Below are 20,032 nucleotides of genomic sequence, written 5' to 3' on the forward strand. Positions count from 1 at the left end.
AGAGTGCCAATCGGTACTCTTGGAGTGCCAATTGGCACATGGCAAGTGCCAATCGGCACTTCCATAGTGCCAACGGGCACAACTCTGANGAATTTTAATTAAGCTCGAACAACAGTTCAAGCCCAAAAAGGATTAAAGTTTCAAATCTACTTCTCTTAGTATATAATGGAAACCCTAAACACATTTTTATAAGACTTTTCAGAGAGAGAAGAGTGCGCCTTCTTTGTATCTAGGGTTTTGTACCCGAAAAACTCTCTTATGTCTTCTACTGGTGTTATTCCTTGAAGAATCTCAAGATCCAGTGTTGTAGAAGTTGCTGCCTTCTCTAGTCATCAAAGGTACTGATGACCTAAACCTTTAAGGATGATCTTGGAGTCACAAATAGGAGAGTTTGTGTTGATAAACCTTTGGATGGAATCTCAAAGTCACAAGTGTGGGTGCTTGTGTTGCAAAGGCCAAGGAAAGAAGTAGTTCATGGACTCGGAGTTATCATGGGGTCGTGGTAATAAGTTCTACATGTGGTAGCAATAGGATGTTAGTGGTCTAAGTCTTATTGTAAACTTCAATTCTTTCTAATGAATTTGGTCTTTACCTTGAGGATGGTTAGATTAAATTCTCTCCAAGTTTTTTACTAGTTTGGTTTTCCTGGGTGATCATATTATTGTGTTCTTTATTTTCCGTTGCTTTACATGATATGACTTTATTGTTTTAACCTAGATCTGAATAATAAACCTAAGTATTCACTTAGTTAATTAATTATGTTAAACAATCTAGTTTATAGGGATCTAAAACCTAAGAGTATTTTATTGGTTTTTTTCCAATTGTTGGTTATATGTATATATATTATATGTCATTAAGAGATGTTAGGAAATGTAAATTGTTTTGGAAAGGACAATTATTAAAAATATTAACATTTTACTTTGATAAATTCACAAATATTTTCATATTTTGGCGAAATTAAGCACACAATATTTTTGTATTCGAGTATCATGTTTTATTTTATATATATATGTGTGTGTGTGTGTATTGCTTTTTTTTTTTTTACCCCCCTACCCCACCCCCTTAAATGTGCACCACCGAATCCTTCGTCCAATCATTTTTTTTTTTTTAAACTTCGGTTACACGTTACACCACCGAATTTTTGCAGCTATCCTAACGTGCAGTACAATCAAAATTCAAAACCCTTCCTTCAGGTTCTCAAAAAAAAAAAAAAAGAAAAAGAAGTCATTTTTAACGGAGGAAGGATTTTTTTTTTGGGGTTAAAGTGCACCACCACTCCTAAAATGGCTCTCTATTAATTTTTTTTCGCTATTTTTTTTTGGAATATATCATAAATTTTGTTGTTATTGTAAAATTATTGTAAAAATATTGTGAACATAATATTTATTTTATTATTATTAATTTTTCATATGAAGGTTGAGAGCTTACTATGGGTTAGGTAGGGATACAATATACAAAGGGAGACAAAATTAGTATAGGGGAAATCATGCATTTCAATCATGTGAGTTAAGGTTAATTAACTCATACCAGGTGAACTATTTCGAACTCATTGCATTAGAGACTATTGTTTAGAGTAGATGTTATACTAATACTAATATAATCAATTGTTAAACAATATCCCAAATAATTTTATAAAAATTTGTGACAGCTTAATCATTTCTCATTATGTGATTTAAAGCCAGTTCATACAATATATAGAATCTCTTACCTAAATAATTTGCCCTAAACTCACGAGATCTTACAGAAGCAAATCAAGCAATTCAGTTGATTCTCGAAAATAAAATTAAAAATCAAACAATTCAATTGTTTTTGTTTTTATTTTTTTGGTTATCTGAATTTCAAGAGTACAGCCATCACATTTTATAAAGAATTGAACATGAAGAAACTAACCTCTGTACTCCCACAGAATTTCTCTTCAATTAAAGGGTGGTTTGTTTCTTTTTTCCTCAATGCTTTCATTAGTTTGCTCCATGTTGTACTAGCCACGTGGTTTTTTAGAATACAATTTAATTTTAACCTTTCCCATTTCTGACTCTATTTCTTATTCCCAACATAAATCTTCTTTTTCTCAATTATTTGGGAATATAAAGGCTATGTTATTGACTCAATCAATAAATATGTGAGAACTGTAGGTTGCATTTCCTAACTTGGAGTACATACACATAAGTGACATGGATAACCTGAAGATGTTGTGGCACAATCATCAACTCGCACCAGATTCCTTTTGCAAACTAAAAAAGTTGTTTGTTAGAGGATGTAAAAATCTAATTAACATTTTTCCGCCTAATATGTTGAGAAGACTCCAAAATCTTGAAGAATTGGGGATAGGGAATTGCATTTCTGTAGAAGAGGTATTTGAAATTAGAGGGGCAAATGTTGATGAAATTTGTGATACGGTATCCACTCAGTTGAGAGTCCTGAGGTTATCCTATCTTCCGAAGCTTAAGCATGTGTGGAGTTTGGATCTCCAAGCAATTTTGACATTTCAAAATCTACATACTGTTGAAGTTTTTAATTGTAATATTCTGAAAAGTCTTTTTCCCATCTCGGTGGCCAAGAGTCTTAAACAACTTGAGCGTCTAACAATACACAATTGTGGATTGGAGGAAATTGTTGCCCTGAAAGAAGGAGTGGAAACAACAATTAAGTTTGTGTTCCCACGAATAACCTCTCTATATCTTGAATCGCTGCCTGAACTCAAGCATTTTTATCCAGGAAAACACACTTTAGAGTGGCCATCGTTGAAAAGGATGAGGATAAAGAATTGTGACAAAGTGAAGATTATTGCTTCAAATGAGTTAAGCTTCCAAGAAAGAGATGAGTTGGGGCATCATGTTCAGATTCAGCAACCCCTCTTTCCAATTGAAAAGGTATGGATTTGTACTTGTCTCTTTGTTAACATGTATATGACACTAGCTAGTGCAATTATCATAAAATAATCAAAAAACTAAATTTAATAACAATTTTTAAATACTAAAATGACTAGTGAGACTACATATAAATAGTTCGATTAGGTTATCTATAAAAAACTTTAAAAAAAAAAAAAAAATGTAGTAGGATTAGGAGCCTAGTTTCCAGTTGTACCGTAGCTGTGTTGAAGCTATACGAACTAACAAGTAAATGTTTAGAATAAGAAATTAGATACATTGGATAGGTTCATGACTACCTTAACGATATTTTTCAGATTTCTTTTTTGGAAAATGAAGGACATAATTGAGATATCCAACTGACTAAAACCTTATATGAAATCATCTTCTTTAAAAGTAATTAGGGTATCTTTTTTGTGTTTGATAATTTATATAGAGAAGAAGCCTTTCATTTTACTAGTCAATAGATAATTTTCAAATTAATAATGGTTGGTAGGTCGGATTCCATATTGTTGTTTAATTTTCTAAACTTTTATTCGAGTTTGGTTCTAAAATAATTTCAGAATTTTGGGTTTGACTAATATGTTTTGCTGATCTCCTGATAGTTTCAAATTTTTTTGTTTCAGTTTATTAAATAAGTTGTTGACGCATATGAATTAGGGGACAATTTTGATGTGTATCTCAACCCATTCTAACCATAATTTTGCATATGATTTGTCACATGTTGGGTTTAGAACACTGTCAAATATGATTATTAATCACATTTAAGGCCAAATTGATTATTAGATTTATTATGAATAGCCTTTAAAAACAAGATAAACATCAATAGCATGCATAGAGTGGAAAAGTAAAAAAAAAAACATATGATATTTTTATGATCGAGGAAAAAACCTATAAAACAAACTAATTACACAGGAAAAACTTTGGAGGACTTGACCTTATCAATCCAGAGGTGAACAGGTCTACTATTAAATAAATGTTTACAAACTGGATAACTCTATTCTTTGTAAACTTAACTATAGTTATCAAACTAAGTTCTGAGATCCACAGACATCTTTGATAGCAATTCGCTGCAATGTGAACCTCTAATCCTCGAATGCAATATTCCCTTGAAGATTAGATTCAGCACCTTTGACGACTGATTTGTAGCAACTTCAGATTCATCGATTTTGATTGTATGAGAACGAACACTGGTAGCAATTTTGGAAGCAATAGGCACTAGTGGTGGCTCTAGGATTTTTTTTTTTCCTATAGGGTTCAGTAAGAAAATGAATCTTGAGTAGGAGAAGAATCTTGCGGTCTACATGGTTTCCTTATTACAAATTTGTTCATAGTACTAGCTAGATTATAAAAGATAAACTATAAGTTCATTTGGTATATTGTTTCTTAATATAATGAACATATTAATTATAGAAGGAAGTTGGAAGGAGGGAGTAAGAGCCAGGTTCAAGTCTCTACAAAGAAACTTAACACACATATATACTCAGATTAGACTAGAATAAGATTTCAATCTTAGATTAAAAATATAAAAATACAATAAACATATTAATTATTGTTGTTAAGTGAACTTTAATTATTATTTCTTATAATATTTTTATCTATAAGTTTATATGTTTACTTTTACAATTCTTTTATTTAACAATTCAACTCAACTTTGATAACTATTGGTCTTTGTAATTATATTAAGAAAACTTTTGTTGTGTTTACTTTTGCTTTTGTCTTCACTCGATCACTCCCTTGTCCTATGCCTCTTGTCTAATGTTTTTATATTTATTTTTTTAGAATTACTCATTGTCTAATTGTTTAATTGTCTTTTAGTATTAACATTCGCTAATCACTGATGAATTGACTAGCCCATGTCTCAGTCCCCATTAAACAAACAACAAATTAAAAACACATTCAAAATTAGCTATTACATTCACAAATTCAGTCAGAAGTATAAATTAATTGTAACTTTTATTTGCAAAAATAGATTGTTAATAGGATCATATTCAAACTAATTTCAGTTTGGACTTAAAAAAGATTTAAGGTCAAGGACTTGAGAAGTGCTATATTCACAACATTTTCACAAGAAATTCTTGGTGGAAGGTTGTTACAATTCTAATTTTAATCCACCACTAAAATTACTATTTTGTCCACTCTTGTAATAGCCATTAACAACCTGTTACTTAAGATTTATTGTAAAAATGTTATGTACATATTATTTCTCTAGAGACTTAGGGTGTTCAAAATTTTATTTAAGAAGGTCAAACAAAAGAAAAATTAAAATTTTTTTTTCTTTGCCAGCTCTTGAAGTTCATTTGAACACCTTGGACTAAAGCTAATGCCACCCCTAGTAGGCACAAAATCTTTTAGATCTCAAATGATTAGCTCCAAAGTTCCTAAAAACTTTTCTTAGGGTTTTCTTTATATATTGAGTAAAATAGACTTGAAACCCTAATCACTTGATGGGCCGCTAGGCTAAAAGTCCATTTTAGTGAAAACGCATTTTGATTGATCAAAACTCTAAGTTTTTGATCAGTCGAAATGATTTGAATTTTCATTCTTGCACACTGAGAAACAAAACCTTGAGCACCTGTCTTAACATACCTATAAACTCTAAAGACTATAACAAGACAAATTTTGATTCACATGTTTCCTCATACAAACTAAGATATTTAAATCCTAACATCATATTTTGTTGGTTATTTTTGTCTTTGGCTTATAATTTTTCAAATAGGTTCCAATTACTTCAACTGATAAAGTTTATTATTAAAAAAAAAAAAAAAAGAAGATCTAGGTTAAAATTCCATATACACAAAAAATCATTAAGTATCTTGACCTAATTATAAAGAACTATAATAATGCAATCAATACTATAAATTGAAATCTATCATATTTAAAAATAATAAAAAAAGGTAAAAAATTCAACTTTTAAACACACCTTTAAAACTACAAGTGGCAAACTCTAGTTGAATTGGATCTTTTTACTTTTTATATTTCCTTTAAAAAAAAAAAAAACACCTTGTGCACATTTGTACTCAAACTTTTGTGTGTTAGTGATCTTGTTTGAAACCAAATCCCTCAAGTTGCATACTATGCCTCTCTCACATACAGATCAGTAGTTCATTTGTGGGGTTTACGCCAGTGTGAGATGGTGTTATTTGCAATCATTACACAAGATAATCAATCATGACATAGTATTTGATGTTAGAAAATCATATATAAGCAATCGCCCCACGACCTCCCCAAAATCATATATAATATTATCTGATGTTAAATTGCCCCTAATAACACATACATAAAGCCCCTTTACTCGAAGAAAGAAACAACTACCATCATACTAGTTTTTGTCTTTTCATAGTGGGCGCCCTCCTGTTTGGTAAGAGTATTGGTGTTTTTTGTTTTCAAAACATTGTGGAAACGGTCATTAAAAAGGTAAATTCAAAATTTGTTTTCCAATTCTCATAATACCAAAAAGTGTGTTTGTCACCATGTTTTCAGGTTAGTTTTTTAAGTATTGAAAACACAAAAGTTGTGTTTGGAAGTATAACTCAATTTTTTAGAATAAAGTGAACTTTTTCTGACGAAAAGTCACGAAGAGAGAGAAATCTCGCAATACCCAAATGGATTCATGAACACACCTAGCACCATCTGTTTTTTGAACACGCCTAAACCAAAACCACCCCTCTTATCTTAATGAAATCACTTTCTACCTAATTAGATTTTAGGTAATCTCTAAGAGACCAATGAGACACTGCCACCGCACCACCTTCTCTCTTTTGTTCCCTTTTAATTTTAACTCATTTTAAAACTAATCATATCAAAATCCTAAACCCCATTTCTTCTACAAGTCCATCACGCAGCATGTTGAAGTGCTTACACATGTTGAAGCATAAAAGACAGAATATCCTTGACCCTGCGACATTCGCACCGAACTCATCGAGTCAAACGATGACTCTAGAAGTACGCCGACATAGAATTTGCTTGTCGACAGACTCTCTTACAATCACAATATCATAGAGATTTGTATGACAATAGCATATCATAGTATTGTGTACCTATTTTGTTATTCATACCCATTATTATTTTTCCAATTTAATTATACTTTCAATTTTGTCATTTAATCTTCCCCCAATTGAGTTGATATCCTAACTTCACCACTGGTTAGATATATTCAATCCCTACTTGAAATAGTTGGGAATATTATCCTAAACTTGCTTAGAGAACACTAACTTTTCCTTTCTTTTGTTCAATGCTTTGATCTTTCTCAGGATACATTGTCTAACTTTGAAGAATTGAAATTAAATTGGGATGATGCCATATATCAGACATATGATCGATTAAAAGCACAGTTCTGTTGCAAACTAAAAGTCCTCGGGCTGTACAGCAAAGATAGGTCAACAGAATTCCCTTGGGTATTTGTTCAAGGATTGTACAATCTTAAGGAGCTTGACATCGCTAATTTTTTCTTGGAAGAAATTTGTCCATGTGGAATTGTCGATAACGAAGGACAATATGCTGAGATGTTCGAACGTTTGACAACTTTACATCTATCTAAAATGCCCAAGTTGATGCATTTGTGGAAGGAAAACTCTCAACAAGGTATTAGGGGCATTCAAAATTTGGAGTCTCTACATGTATCATATTGCGGCAGATTAAAAAATATAGTGCCATCCTCAATGTGTTTCCGAAATTTATACACTTTGGAAGTATCGGAATGTCATGGGTTGATTAGTTTAGCAACTTCCTCAACCGTCAAAAGTTTGTCCAACTCAAAAGATTGAGTTTATCTGGATGCAAAAGAATGAGAGAAATAGTCACAAATGAGGGAGAAGGTGAAGCAGGAGATGAGATTTGTTTCAATCAATTGAATTATTTGCGGCTTTATGATTTACCCACTCTGGAAGCTTCTTCCACTTGGGTAATCGCACCATAAAATTCCCATCACTGGAATATCTGTATGTGTTCAGATGCCCGGAATTGAAGATCTTCTCTAATGAAGTGCTAAGCATGCAGAAGCTAAAGCATGTTAAACTGGACGGAAACGATTGGTCGGCATACCAAACAGGTCTGTTTCCGGTGGAAGATGTGAATACTTTGATAAAAAGATGTTGGGAGAAAAACAATGATCCATGCTTGCGACAACTATTCACTCAGAAGGTATGTTGACTATGTTCTCACGTTTTTATTTTATGTAATTCTTAAAAGCATTTTTGTTGGAGTTAACACAAGGAAAGTGACATGATGCGGACCCAATATTGGTCACATATCCTAAATTCCACGGGAACACAACGTTAATAATATATAATATGTATAATACTTCCAATTGTTAATATACTTTTTCACTACTGGTCTTTAAAAGGTGCAATGCACTGGAACGTGAATTCAACTAGTTTTAAATTAGTTTATTTAATATTGAGTTAGTTTATACATTAAAACAAAAGTGAATTCAACTAGTTTTAAATTAAAAGATAAAAGAAAAAGTTATTGACAAACGCACGTGCCACTTTGGCAATCATTTTTAGAAGGCTTTTGGTGGAATAATTTGCTTCCACTGCCATGTATTATGCTTTTGGTTTCTTGGCATGTTTAATCCAAATAAATAAGCTATATATTTATTTTTCATATATTCATCTACAAACATGCCCGTATGGTATACATTTTTTTTCTTTATTTTATAAGTGTGGGAGTTTTGTTCTCATATTTACCATCTAGCTGACATAAAAAAAATTCTATTTTATATACAAACTCATTTTTCTTCTACGGTGATGAAATGCTCATTTCTCCTATATATAATAGCAAAATGATAAGATTTTTTTACACAAGCATATCTCACTCGTTTACACTGATATAGAAACATAATTTAATCTTCTTCTTTTTTGGGTTTGACAAAAAAAAAAAAAATCTTCTTATTTTTGTTCTTGAGGAATTTGGTTAGAAAAGACTTGATATTTGTTCTTGTGCTTGTTGGATCTTCTGACTTAGGTATCAGTTGCATTTATTATTGTATATAAGAATGAGATTGTTGATTAGATCATGATCTAGTGTTATGTTGTTTTAGGATTAATTTTCTCTTTCATCTCTTTATTTATTTTTTTTATTAGTTTTCGTTTGGGGCATTAATTTGAACCTCTTTTATTGTAGACCAATGCAAGCACAAGTGAGGCCGGAGAGGAAAATGATGTTGATGACTTGGAGGATGACTCAATGTAAGATTCAAGTAAGGGGAGACAGGAAAACGTTGGTGATAGCTTTGGAGGATGACTCATTAAGATTCAAGTGAAAATGGAGAGAAAAATACTTAAAATGACTTCAAGAATGACTCAAAGGAAGATTGATCTTTTAATTTATTAATGATTGATTTCTAGAACAATATAACTTTTACTGTTGAACGAGTGATGTAGTGCTTTTTGTTTTTGGTTGTGATGTTAGAGTTGTAGACACCATTGGATGGATCAAAAAGTTCACCTTAATGTATTGGTGTGTTACGGATAAGGATGAGACTTGTAGACTCATAGTAGCTTTGTCATGAGGATGAGACTTGTGGACTCATAGTAGCTTTGTCATGGGGCTTTGGAGCTAAGACAAGGCTATTATATAGTCCAAGAAATCATATGAATTTTTTGAAACTGTAGTCTCATAGACAAATTGAAGGATTTCTTTAATCAAGTAGTGAATTTTGTACTCATCATTGCTCATCTCTAAGAGGTGAAAACCATATAGCAAGATCCCTAACTCATATCTAAGGAGTTAAAAACAGATATTCAGCATAAAAATAAATAAATAAATAAAAATAAAAATAAAAAAACAGAAGTGAAAAACAAATACTATCCAACTGTTTAGTTTGGGTTGGTGAGGTTCTAAGTTATCTTACATTTGCTTTGCTATTGATCTTGCTTAGTATGTTTATATTTATTTATTTTAGATGAAGTTACTGGTGATCATACCTTAGACATTGAGACACAACAAAGGTTGATCGAGGCGCTGTTAGGAGGCCAAAAAAACGAGTGTGAGAATTGAGAATAAGCTTTTAGGATATGAATTTAATCATTGGTATAAATGAAACCCATGTTAAAAAAAGGTTTAGTACAAGTAGAGGCCACCCCATTCAATTAAGTTGGTTTTGATGCCTAACACTATCCCAAGTTTGTACCCTATCTTCTTATTACTTAAATAATTGGTCTTTACACTCTTAATCAAGATGAAAATAGCAAAATTTCTAAGAACGTAATATTTTAAATGACATATAAGAGTGCCAAATTTGAATACAATGTAACAAGGCCTTTAGTAGGCATATCGCTACTCAATGCTGATACAACACAAATAGTGAAACACTTACCTACAACACATTTTTCCTTTTACTAACAACCTTGCTATATATTAAATATGTGTTTAATATTTGTACTTACACAATGCAATGAGACCTTCTATAAAAATAGGCAAACCCAAATCCCTAGTTAGAGGCCGCTCCGAAATTTATCTCTTAGTGGATTGGTTCTCTCACAAACATATGGGCTCATGGATAGAGCTATATATGGACTAGGTGGGGGTAATGGGCCCCCCAAAGTTTTTTTTTTATTTTTTATTTTTTATATATATAAATTTTAGTATATTAATAGATACTAATTTTAGCAATTTTTTTCAATAAAATTACACTTTGCCCTCCCTTAACAATGCCATCAATTCTTTTAAGGGTTTTACAACATTTTTACAAACCACTGAGTTAGCAAATTTTTATTGGTTTGCATATTTGTATCACTTTTTACTTACCAATAACCACTCACTACATTAACAATTTGTAAAAAATTTGTAGTTTTATCATTTTCCACCTTTTAAAAGCCATAAAAAAATTAATATATTAAATCTAAACCAGAATATACAAGCCCAAAAAAATTAGCCCAACAAAAAAATTACCAATAACAAAGCTAAAAAAAAAAAATTAAACCCAATCAACATATTTTACCCAAAACAAACAACTTGGCCCTTTAGAAAGTTTTAAACAAAAATCCTTAGTGGTAAAGCAGTAGAGTCAAGGGCCGGAAACGCTACATACAGTGAGTAGCAGAGCCGCTCCCTAACTTCAAGTTCTGACTCTGTCCCTGTACGGGCTTACACCACGACAATGACACTTTCCTTAAGAATGAGTGCACCCAAATCCCTATTTAGCCCCTTCCTTAAACCATTAGTTCTTCACTGTTTTTATGTTCTGATTCATTGATATGGTATTTGTTCTTGTAATATTTTTTAAAACTAATCTTTGAAGATGTAGATGCTATTGCAACCATGTTGCCTTGAATTAATTAATAAAACCCTGAAACTTATTGTAGCACTTTTTCTTGTAAATACAATTTCAAGTGACAAGAGTACATAAGTTGGCAACTTGACAGTGGCAGTGGAAGACTAGAAGCTAAAAATGAAGCAAAGGCGCGTGCTAGCAGCAGCCCTCAAAAGCAAGTACCAATAGGGTAATTTCACCTTGAGGTAGAGATCACTAGTAGCTTCATGTTCTTCCAAAAACAGCGACCATAAAAACTAGTTGGTCAGTCAAATTGAATGAAATTAAAAGGCAAAATCAATAAAGATTTTAGGATTTTAGCTCGAAGGGTTATCTTGAACTTGTCTTGTGTAATGAAATTGAAAGGAGCAATATCATTCGAATTTGGGTTTAAGATTCAATGGTAGTGATGTTGAAGGGCACTCATTACCGATTTGGGTTTCAAATGGGGAAGAGGATCCAAATCATTTGGGTTGGGTAGTGCAAACATTAGGCACATAGAGACAAGAAAACAAAAAAGACTAGACAAAGGAACCAATTATACTCATTTTGAAAATTTAATGGCTAAAAGCACCCATTTAAAATATTAGGAACTATAAAAGCACTCATTATGTAACATTATGGAGCAAAAATGTTTTTTTTTTAACCTGTATAATATAGTTTTTGACAATGAGAAAATTGAGTTAATTTTTAAAAAATTTTAAAGTCTAAGGTCTTGCATATATTATATTATATAATGTAATTTGATCTTAATTAATAAATATTAGAACTAAAACATTTGCCTCCATGCTTTGTGGTTTAAGATGTAAATTTTGAAAATTGTAGGGGCTGAAAAATATTTTCCAATGTGGGGTGATTGGGGTGTGACTTTGATAGATCATATTGGTTTACAGCTCATGCTTTGTCTTCACTTCCACTGTTTGCATTGTCCTTTGGGTGAAAATAGTCAAATACCACGTTTTGGTAAAGTTTGTGACAATCTAGCACTGTTTCGAAAATATTTAGCAATCTACCACTTTTTTGATATTCAAGTTTTACAAACTCAAGTTCTAAATGGTACTCGAGTTCAGTGAACTCGAGTTCCTAATGAGTCCGCCAGCGTGGCACTGGCTGAGCTGGATTTTGGGCATTAAAAAATGTCACCTAGTACTTGAGTTTCTCAAAGTCAAGTACTGTGTGTCTTGAACTCGAGTTCTGTGGACTCGAGTACTATGCAATTTTTCATACATAGTACCCAAGTTTCCCAAACACAAGTATGGCTCGAGTATCGTAGTTCCACATCCAGGCTCATACTCGAGTTCATTGAACTCGGGTTTGGCTCGGGTTGCAGGCCCATCATACTTCAGTTCATTGAAATCGAGTAGTGTACTGTCATACCAAAGTTAAATCTCTCACCTCTCTATATTTGCCTTTATTATCAGTTGTTGAAATGGATCTTTGTCCTTCATACAAAGGCCTATCCTTTTTTTGGGACTTTTAATTTGATGGTTTGAGCAAAATGTACAGAGGGTATCGTACGCATGTGTTTCTGTTTACGTGAGGGAGAAGAAATGTATGAGAGAAAGTAACTTTTTTTTTTTTTTTTTGAGAATCATAGAAAGTAACTTTTGGAAGATTTGTTTATTCAGATTATCTTTATCTTTATAATTTTATCTTTTATGAATCCACTGTAATAGTTTCTTTGTGAATAAAAATGTAATTTGAAACAATACTAGCACCAGCAGTACTGTAGTAGGATTTCCATTGGTGGTTTTTGTAATTTGATATGCAAACTGCAAATGTTAACAATTACTATATGTTTATCACTTTAGGTTTGACCATAAAATCATATCCTACCTACATTAAACATTTTTTTTTTTTAAGAAAATTTTTTTTATCAAAAGGATAATGTAGCAACAGGAACCAAGAGATGACCTGATGAAATCCATCGTGATCGGTCTCCTTATTAAAATATTTGTTTCCAGTATTAGTTTAACAATGTTTTCTTCAGTATCAGTTTCAAGCACAAATAAGCCTTCATGACAAAATCTCTTGCCCACAAAATCACCATTTTGGCTAGGAACGATCTTATTGGATTCGAAAACAATTTTTAGGTCCACCTTATTGAGCAAGAATCGAGACACTAAATTTCTACACATGTTAGGAACATGAAGAACAAAGTGCAAGGCTAAAGACTTACTTGAAGTAAATTTCAAAAGTACATTTCCCTTTCTAGCAACTCTTGCAGTACCAGAGTCTCCCAAATAAACATTCTCTTCATCTAGTAGCCCCAATGTCCACTACCCAATCAGTTATGTTATTGACTAACTTCATTTCTGAAACAAGTGCTACCTCAAATTCTAAGACAATTTTAGGAACATCATACTTTTTTTAATCAATAAGAACATAAATCGCTTCGTAAGATTGTTGGAAGTATAGTTTGGAAAATTGTCCAAATTGATTAACAAAGTTACAAAGCAATATCAATAATATATCAATAAAACAAGTTATGCTCAAATTAACTTATAAGCAAAATAGAGAAGTGCAAAAGCGTATAAAATTAAGGATTAAGTAAAACTTATCGCCGAGGCACAAAACTAAATCCACTGTCCTTAAGAAGTGATTTCGCCCCCACTGAAATGAATCTGTTGGTGCAAATGGTTCAAGCGGTTGCTCTCTGAGATACAACGACAACTCTGTTAATGTGCACTCACAAACAGAGTTTCGAACTCGTCACAAATGCCCAAGAGAAAATTTTCAGAAAAAACAGAGAAGCTCAAGTTTCAAAGTAATATATGTTTTTTTTTTTGTTTTTAACTAATATCATAAATGCAAAATTTTGACAGTCTTAGAACTCTAAAAAAGGAAGTAGCTAAAGATGATTAGAGTGAAAAAGGAAAGGCAAAAACAAAGGAATTGATGCCGCAAGCTACAATGTATTTTCTGTAAAACAGGGGAAAGTGCGGCTGACTATTCTTTTAAGGAAATATGAGATGATTGAGGGTTTTATTTGCTGCCAAAAATTCCCACGCTAGCCAAGGAAAATTCTAGAGCATGGGCTTGGGCTTTACAACAAAATATTATGGGCTTAAGCTTTGAACATACCCATTTAATTTTAAAACATACCTAACACATATATCCTTAAGGCATGTTATCTTTTTGTTCTAGTTTAATTTTTTTAATCATTAGTAAAATTTATCATCATACATCTTTTTTTGGTTCTACCTGTATATATAACAATGTCATTGACATCATAAAATCTTGATAATAACTATTAGTCATGGAAACTTGCCCCTTTTTTCCTGAGGGAAATGGAAACTTGCCCTTGGGATATAAAAGATAACCGATGTCTTTTATGTCCTCACAAGAACATGTGTTCGTTTGGGAACATCTTATTAAGTTTTATTTTACTAAAAACTTTTTAGCAAAAAGTTTGCTAAAATATATTTTTATTTTAAAAAATGTAAGAAAAATTAGGGGAAAAAAAAAGGTTTTAAAAAATTGTATATAAGAGTTAAAAAGCAAAAAACTAGCTTATAAACTAATTACAAACACGCTTTATGTGATGATGGTAAGTCGTTACTTCAATTCTTAATATATTATAAATAATCATTTGCAAGAGCATAAAATCCCTTATAAATAATTTTTAAGGACGATATTGTTTTAAATTTGCAAATAACTATTTGAGAGGGCATTAAGGCCCTCACAAATAATATTTAGAATTAATTACAGATTTGGTCACCAATATTTATCACATGCTTCAAAATTGTTCCGAGCATTTCAAAGGTCCCAACAATCAATAAGTCGATGGTTAAGTATGATGTAACATACAGAAACACTATAATCAACTATTGATGTTAGCGTGGTGTATTTATGACTGTTTAGAAGAAGTAGGTGTAAAAAGATCACGTGCTACGCACATGAGCAAACCAATATGAGGATTTCACATCTAAAATCCCTAGCCCTTGATTTGGTGTTTTCATTTATCACACCATTCTTTTCCATCTCTCAATCGACAACATGAATCTTTTCTACACATATTTAAAAGATTAAGTACGAAATTGAAACATTTGAAAGGGTAAAGATTATTTTAAGACATGACAAAAGTTGAACACCAAAATGTGCAATTAAACCTAATTTTTAAGGACATCTCCTCACTAAAGCCTAAAGGCAAGTCATCAATTTTTTTTTGTCGTTTAATACTATAATATCAGGATAAATTTGTTCAGTAACAATGGCTAATCACCCTTGTAAATTGATTATCTGTGAAGGCTTTGTCATAATATACCTTTTAGCATCAAGAACAATTATGAAGACCCTGTTTCGAAGTTTGACTTTTTTGCAAAGTATTCAAATGTGATCTTTTCTTTTAAGAATGGTTTTAAAAATCGTACTAGACCCGCTGGTTCAACCGGAAACAAAGCACCAATCCGGTCCTATAAAACTCCTAAATCGATAAGAACTTATCAAAAACCAAAAAATAAAAAAAAAAAACCAAAAAACCGGAATAAAAAACGATTTATTGACTGTACCGGTTTTCATAACCACACTTTTAGGTACCTATTTTAAGATTATGATACTGTGTACGTGTTTGTGAGCTGAGTAGTTTAGATTTTGTAAAACATGATTGTATTGGTTACAGTAGTGGTAGCTACTTCTTTTGTGATTGATGTATGGTTAGTTATCCACTCTAATTGAAATAAGGTGTAATAATTAGGATTACTGCTCCATGCAACTACCATATATATAATGTATGCATGTGAGATGTAAAAGTTAATGGGATAATTAGTATTGCTACTTTTTACAAATTGTTGTTGTCACTGATTCTTATTGGTTCTCATTATGGGTTCACCATTATCATCATTTTTTTACTTATCAATAACAATTCATCACATCAACGATTTATAAAATAGTTTATAACTCTTTTTCTTAAACTTATACATTTTACATACAGGGGTAATTGGCAGATCCAAATCTCATCAACAGTGCAAAGCAAAAAAAAAAAAAGCAAACAAACAAACAAAATGTCGATAGACTTGAGAGTGCTTATTACTTTTACCTTGGCCAGTGCCAATGACAGCTACATGCAAGACATTCATTTTATTTCTTCCACCATATAAGCATCCTGGAACGTTAGCTGCTTCTTCTAGGATATGAGGAGAAATTTTGTAAAATGCTCGATCCACTGCCAGGAAGAGAGGGGATTCTCCAGCATTATTTGTAAGCGAAGTCAACCTTGGGAGTTCTCTAATTAGTAACTCGATAATATCAAAATGATCATTTCTTACAGCATCATGAAGTGCTGTATCCTTTTCAAGGTTTCCCATCCTTAGTAGCTCATGATTTCTTCCCACCTCAACTTCCGTTCTGGCACGATTGATTAGAACTCAGGTCATCTCCAATCGCCCTAACCTTGCTGCAACATGTAGTGGAGTGTTGCCTTTCGAATTTCTCCTGTACAAAAGTGATGGGTGCAACCTGAGGATCCTTTCTGCAATCTGCACCGCTCCACGTTTTGCTGCTACATGAAGAACAGAGTTCCCCTGGGCTGTCACCTGCCGATTCAAATTCAAACTAACATTTGGTTCAAAGAAACTGCCATCTCCATGACTTGCAGCATTGAACAGTTCAGCATCCATTGCTATAAGTTTCTTCTTGGATCTCTGACAATGACCTTGTAAATTTATATGGCAAGCAGCAAGTCATTGAATTAATATAGTATCAAATCTTAACTTCTGTATCTTGGTTATATATTCTGCATGCTATATCCTTTTTTTTTTTTTTTTTTTTTTTTTTGTGGGCACTGCATGCTATATCTTGATTCTTAAATTCTTTTAGGATTTAATGTGCCATGCATGTTCATATATATTATATAATATAATATACGCAGCTGAGTGGTGACAACATCAAAAAATTAAAAAACAAAACAAAACATAAGCATAAACCGATAGTAAAATTTAGGGTAAATTAATTATAGCGAAATTAGACTCATTATACTCGACTTTTCAAAAATGACACTTCCTCCCTAAATTTTCAACATAATTAACATTTCACCCCTTTTGACCAAATAGATTAACATGGAATATTTCTTTTCCAATATATATACCCAAATAAAACAAATTCCATACTACCTAGACAAATAGTATTTTTCTTATAGCCAAACGCTTTGCCACCCAATATTTTTTTAGCCGAATAGACTTTTTTTTTTTTTTTTTTATTGGTTATATATATATATATATAGAGAGAGAGAGAGAGGTGACAGCTGGTAAAATTAGAATTATACATATAAAACATCATAAAGGATGTCATTACAGATTGGTCACTTGGGAAGACAAAATCTCAATTATAATTTATTTATTTTTTCTCTTCCAATAATACTTTTCAAATCACCACCCTATTTCATTTTTCTTTTCTTTTTTTTCCTTGCCTTCTTCCTCCTCACTGAACTTTCTCTTTTTCTTCAATGAACACCTTTCACCGCCGACCTACTATCTCGTGCAATACATTTTTTTCTTCTTCTCTTTTTAGTCAAAATCATCACAACTCACAATAACCTTACATAAATCCGTGCACTTGGAACCCCCAAATGCATCAATGGGCTCCAAGACTCAAAGTCATACCCAAACCAAAAGGGCCAAAACCACTGGTCAACGAATCACATCTGTTTGTCGTTTGCCTTTGGGTCAACGGTCAACCATTCATGTTATGCATTAATAAATTTGTTGGCACAGATCTCTAGATTATTATTTTATATGTTTTTAATCTTTTTAATCTTTTTTTTGGATGAAACGTTTTTAATCCTTTTATGCTAGTGTAGAATGGAAATATATATATATATATATATTCACAAGTCCTTTTCAATAAAATATTAACAAACCCGGTATTTAAGCTGTTGTCTTTAAATGAGAATCCATACTGTTTGGGTTCTAACTTGACCTAGTTGAATTAAACAATTACCCAAATTATAAATTAGTTAAATTTCATGGAAGATGCAATTAAGACAACCACATCACCGATCACCAGAAATTTTGAGTTGAGAGGGCTGAAGTATTCTGTCAAAATGAACTCAAATCACAAATAAACAAAATTATCAATTTTAATATCTATACATACACACTTAAACATAGGACAAAATTGCAAAATGCCCCTTTTGGGCAAACTAAGCAGCGTTTTGCTCTTTTTCTCAAACTAATTAGGGAAATGCCCCTCTTTTGAAACTCGATTTTCCAAAATCAAGTTATAAAAAAAAAAAATTTCTGGAGCCCTATAGCGGCGTTTTTAAAGACCTATAGTGACGTTTTCAGGACCTATAGTGACATTTTGTAACTTGACTTCCAATAAATCGAGTTATAGGCAATTTTTTTAAATTTTTTTTACCTATAACTCGATTTTATATAAATTAAGTTACAAAACACCACTATAGGTCCTGAAAATGTCACTATAGGCTCCTTAAAAACGCCGCTATAGGGCCTAAATCGATTTTAAAAAACTCGATTTTCAAAAAATGGGCATTTCCCTAATTAGTTTGAGAAAGAAGGCAAAACGCTGCTTAGTTTGCCCAAAATGGGTATTTTGCAATTTTGTCCCTCAAACACAAGATCTTTTTTATAAGAGAAACTTATAATCTTCTTAAACTCTAATAAGTATACAAACATTGTATAATTGGGTATACAACATACAAATATATAGAACCAAAAAAAAAAATAATAATAAATAAATAAATAAACGAATACAGTATCTTCCATCAAAGTCATGCTCAACAATAATACTTCTCATAATAAACTTAATCAATTATTATTTTTATAGCAAATTCATAATTTCCTTTTCAATATATAAATTGTTTGCAAAACTTCATCCACGTTTGACAAATCAAAATCATAATGTCATAATTGAAGTCTCATATGAGCCCTTTTTTCTTGATAAAATCTTGAGAATATAAAATTTCAACCAAATTGCATATTTTATTAATGTTGAATGATTTGGACGCATTAATAGAATTTGAAATTAAGTTAAAAATTAGGGGTTCCACACTTCTACTATTTACTCACAAAACTTACTACCTAATTATTTCATTCTATTGCAATTGTATATTTACTCTAAACCCTTTTTTTTTTTTTGGAATGATTACTAGATTATTTTATCAATTCTTTCTTTGTGTTGAAAATGTGATATTAGTGGTGGACAAAATTGTAACAAAATAATCTATTACTTAAAATTTGTTGTGAAACTGTTGTAAATGTACTATTCATTTACCTTTTTTTTTAAAATAATAATAATTATGGTCAAGTGGTAGTCCATGGGAAATCTAATGGAATAAAAAAAATTCATTTTCTCTGATTATTGTTAACCATGTTAGCTTTTTTCATCACAATTAACTAGTTATTGAAAGTTCATGTTTAGACACCTGGTACAGGTTTTTAAAGATTTTAATCCAGATTAACGAAACGAAGTGATTAACTAAATCCAAATTAAATTGCAATATATAACCACTTACAAAACTTCCTGTTATGCGATGTACATGTACTTGAGTGTCCAGCTCCTACTAGCAACAAACCACATTAGTTGTTTCTCTTCTTGGTCTCCAAACACAAGTCAAGTACGCCAAGCACAAGTCCAATCTCTCAAATACTTCAAGGCCTCTTGAAGGTTTCTAATGTATTTGTGGTTTTCCAACAACCCAAATCACTCAAGGCTACGCTCAATATTTTGGTGAAATTCTCCTCTCAAAGATGGTCAATGGGAGAGGGGATACGAGAACTTCCCTTTAAAAGGTACACTAGCCTCCTACCTTCGTTTTGGATCGATTAAGATTTTATTTTCGTGCATATAAGGGTTATAAATCAAAGGTTGGATGGCTGCACTCAAATTTCAAAACTAATATGAAACCTCTTTTGGGCAAGAGTGGACTAAGGAGTGAATTGCTCTATGG

At 31.8% G+C, this 20,032-nt stretch overlaps 1 protein-coding gene across 2 annotated transcripts in view; it reads left to right on the forward strand.

The window, feature by feature from the left end:
- LOC111984752 (probable disease resistance protein At4g27220) overlaps positions 1-9,537 on the forward strand; it is a 28,397-nt gene extending 18,860 nt beyond the window's left edge. For both annotated transcript variants that reach the window (XM_065763804.1, XM_065763805.1), the window contains exons 6-8: positions 2,133-2,870; positions 7,121-8,009; positions 8,994-9,537. In XM_065763804.1, coding sequence (XP_065619876.1) covers positions 2,133-2,870; positions 7,121-7,633 — 1,251 coding nt within the window. In that variant the 3' untranslated portion in view covers positions 7,634-8,009; positions 8,994-9,537. The remainder of the gene's footprint in view (positions 1-2,132; positions 2,871-7,120; positions 8,010-8,993) is intronic.
- The last annotated feature ends 10,495 nt before the right edge of the window (positions 9,538-20,032 follow it).

This window comes from Quercus suber, unplaced genomic scaffold, assembly GCF_002906115.3.
Source record: "Quercus suber isolate HL8 unplaced genomic scaffold, Cork oak 2.0 scaffold_525, whole genome shotgun sequence".
NCBI classification, from domain to species: Eukaryota; Viridiplantae; Streptophyta; class Magnoliopsida; order Fagales; family Fagaceae; genus Quercus; species Quercus suber.